Source organism: Euwallacea fornicatus, unplaced genomic scaffold (genome assembly GCF_040115645.1).
Source record: "Euwallacea fornicatus isolate EFF26 unplaced genomic scaffold, ASM4011564v1 scaffold_116, whole genome shotgun sequence".
Classification (NCBI taxonomy): Eukaryota; Metazoa; Arthropoda; class Insecta; order Coleoptera; family Curculionidae; genus Euwallacea; species Euwallacea fornicatus.
In genome coordinates, this window is record NW_027096084.1 from 47,405 (window position 1) to 50,137 (window position 2,733).

Genomic DNA, 2,733 nt, shown 5'->3' on the forward strand with positions numbered 1-2,733 from the left:
CATTTAAGTCACCTGCCATAATACACCCTTTTTTGTTAAACATCTTTATTTTTATGTCCAAGTTTCCCATAAATATTTTAAACTCATCTAAATCCCTATTTGGAGAGAAGTAACATGATAAAACCACCATGTCCTCCAACTCCACCGCAACAAATCCCTCCTCTTCAATTACTGACACTATATCTAAATTATTATGTATATATAAACAGCTATCACATCTTTTATCACAGAAGTATTTTCCTCTTATCACGTAATTATCGTTTGGTTCTTGTCCTAGTACAATATCTATCTTTTCTTCTTCAATATATTTACTCATCATTTCGTGTACCGCCCTACTTTTATTCATATTTAATTGTGCTACTTTTAGTTCCCCTTTCTCCCTAGAATTATTTGTTGGTTTCATTGGTTTCATTATTTATTAGTTTTCTTTCTGTTTTTCCATCTCCTCCTTGTCTCTTCTTGGATCTTCCTCTCTACTTCTTTGTCTCGACTTTTGCCTTCCTACTTTTTTCACATTTATTAGAGCTCTTCTAAAGACCGGGCATTTGCCTGATCCCGCCGCATGACCCACTGTTTTGCACGAAAGACAACTTTCTTCGGCACTACATTCTCTATAAATGTGACCGCTTTTCCCACACTTGAAACATGTCTTTTTTGTTTTATCCTCTTTACATTCCTCCTGTATATGTTCGTATGATCCACATACAAAACACCTATTCACCTTAACATGTTCTTCCGCTGCACATTTTACTAGTCCTATTCTGATTTCCTTGTTTTTCATTAATTTTTTAACATCTTCTTCTTTCATGTTCACCGTCACTGCTTGCGTGCCGTATGCGTTTGGTCTTAGTTCTCCCACCTTTATCTCACTTGTTTTATCATCTTCCATATTTAACCGCTCCATAATTGCCATATGTACTTCTTCTTTTGTCGTCGTTGCTTCCATTCCCCTAATGTGTATACTACTCCTTTTCGTACGTTCTCCGCTTTCTCTAATATTTAATTTTGTACCCTTCTGTACCTCTTTTTTTATCGCATCCAATGCTTTACCGTCTCTCTCCATTGTTATTAATAGCTTTCCATCTCTAGTTTTCCTAATACCCTTAATGGCCTCTTTTTCCGGTAAATGAACCAATTGTTCTTTTATTGTTTTTAATGTCTCTTTAAATTGTTCTTCTGTATTATTTACTATTAGCGCGTAAGATCTCCCCTGTTTAACTTTGTGCACGTTTTCCATCTCTCTTTTCCTTTTTCCTTCTGTAGTATATATGGTTACCTTACATCCGCTACCCCTGAAGTTAACCTCCACCATCTTTGCAAGCTTCTTGATCGACATATCTTCCAGATGATGTAATGCCACTTCTTGATCTCCCTCAGTTTCATCCCTAATTTTCTTTAAGTAATTCCATATTTCTGTATCCGAGTGTTCACTTTTTATTTTTATTATTTTCTGGTCCGGTCTATCATTTTGTTGCCCCGATTTCCGTCTTAGTGTTTGTTCTATCACTTCAAAGCTGTCATCAAAATCCATAATATCTGGGAATCTTTTTACGTATAGAGATTGTACACTTCTTTTCATTTCAGGATCTCCCGGCTCTACCCACACTACCTTCACCGTTTTTGTATCTGTCTCCAACGGGTTACCCACTTTTATTTCCGTACATGTAAACAAGTGTTCATTCCATTTCATCCGTTCCACTTTTAAAAATTCTTCCAAATTATTTATTTCGCCGATCTCACTAAGTACTCTTTCTTCCACCTGCCCCTCTGCTTCGCTCTCCGTTTGTGTTCCAACACTAGCCGTTTCCACTTTTTTCTCAACTTTTTCCTTCACTTCTTCTCTTACTTCTAAAAACATTATGTTTTGCATCTCCGCCGTCATAATTCCACTGTTAATGCTGTTCAAATTCTCCGCTATTTCCTTTATTTCTTTTTTTGTATTTTGATTTTCTCTTGTTACCTTTCTTAAGTGTTTTATTTCTTTTTCTTGTCTTGTAAGTAAATTTTTTAATTTTCGTTTTAGTTTAATTTCCGCCGAATCGTCTATACTTTTTATACTGTGTTCCTCCACCCTTTTCCTTTTTACCGATTTATGTTCAGTTTCGTCCCATGTAAAGTCCAAAAACGTAATGTTTTTTGAAACTTCTTTCGATGGCGTCTTTCCGGGAGTGAAATACTCCGAAGGTGACACCACCGTTGACAGCTTTTTCACTCTTTGTGCTATCGTCGGGGTACCCAGTTCTTTGACTTCCTCTCTTCTCCTCTCTTCCATCGTTTCAGTAGCTGTACTCGACATCTCGGCCTGATTCCTCACCTGAGATGCTGAGAGGTCACTGGATAACGGTCGGTGGGGGCCCTCTCGCTCACCCGCCTCTCCGACCGGCACTAAGGTTTCCGTCCTTTGCGCCGTAACATCTTCCTTCTGCTGCCGTGTCGTCATCATTTAATTTTTTTTTGTGGTCTTTGTTCGGCGCCACCCTCCTAGATCGGTTGTGTTCCCCATCATTACGAGCCCGGTCCACCCGTTCCCCCCTCCCCTGCTAGTTTTGGTCCGCCCCGGCTCACTCGCCGGTACCTCCCATATCTGGGAGGCATCCCCCTATCCGCCACCTGGGGAGGCGCCCGATGGGGGACTAGCAACCCCACACGGGAACCTGAACTAACCTGAACTAACCTGAACTAACCTGAACTAACCTGAACTAACCTGAACTAACCTGAACTAACCTGAACTAA

General features: G+C 39.7%; 1 protein-coding gene across 1 annotated transcript; it reads right to left on the minus strand.

Moving 5' to 3' along the window:
* Positions 1-418: 418 nt before the first annotated feature.
* LOC136350125 (uncharacterized protein PF3D7_1120000-like) lies at positions 419-2,440 on the minus strand. Its single transcript, XM_066301642.1, has one exon. It carries the CDS (start codon positions 2,438-2,440, stop codon positions 419-421), a length of 2,022 nt encoding a protein of 673 aa, XP_066157739.1.
* Positions 2,441-2,733: the final 293 nt, after the last annotated feature.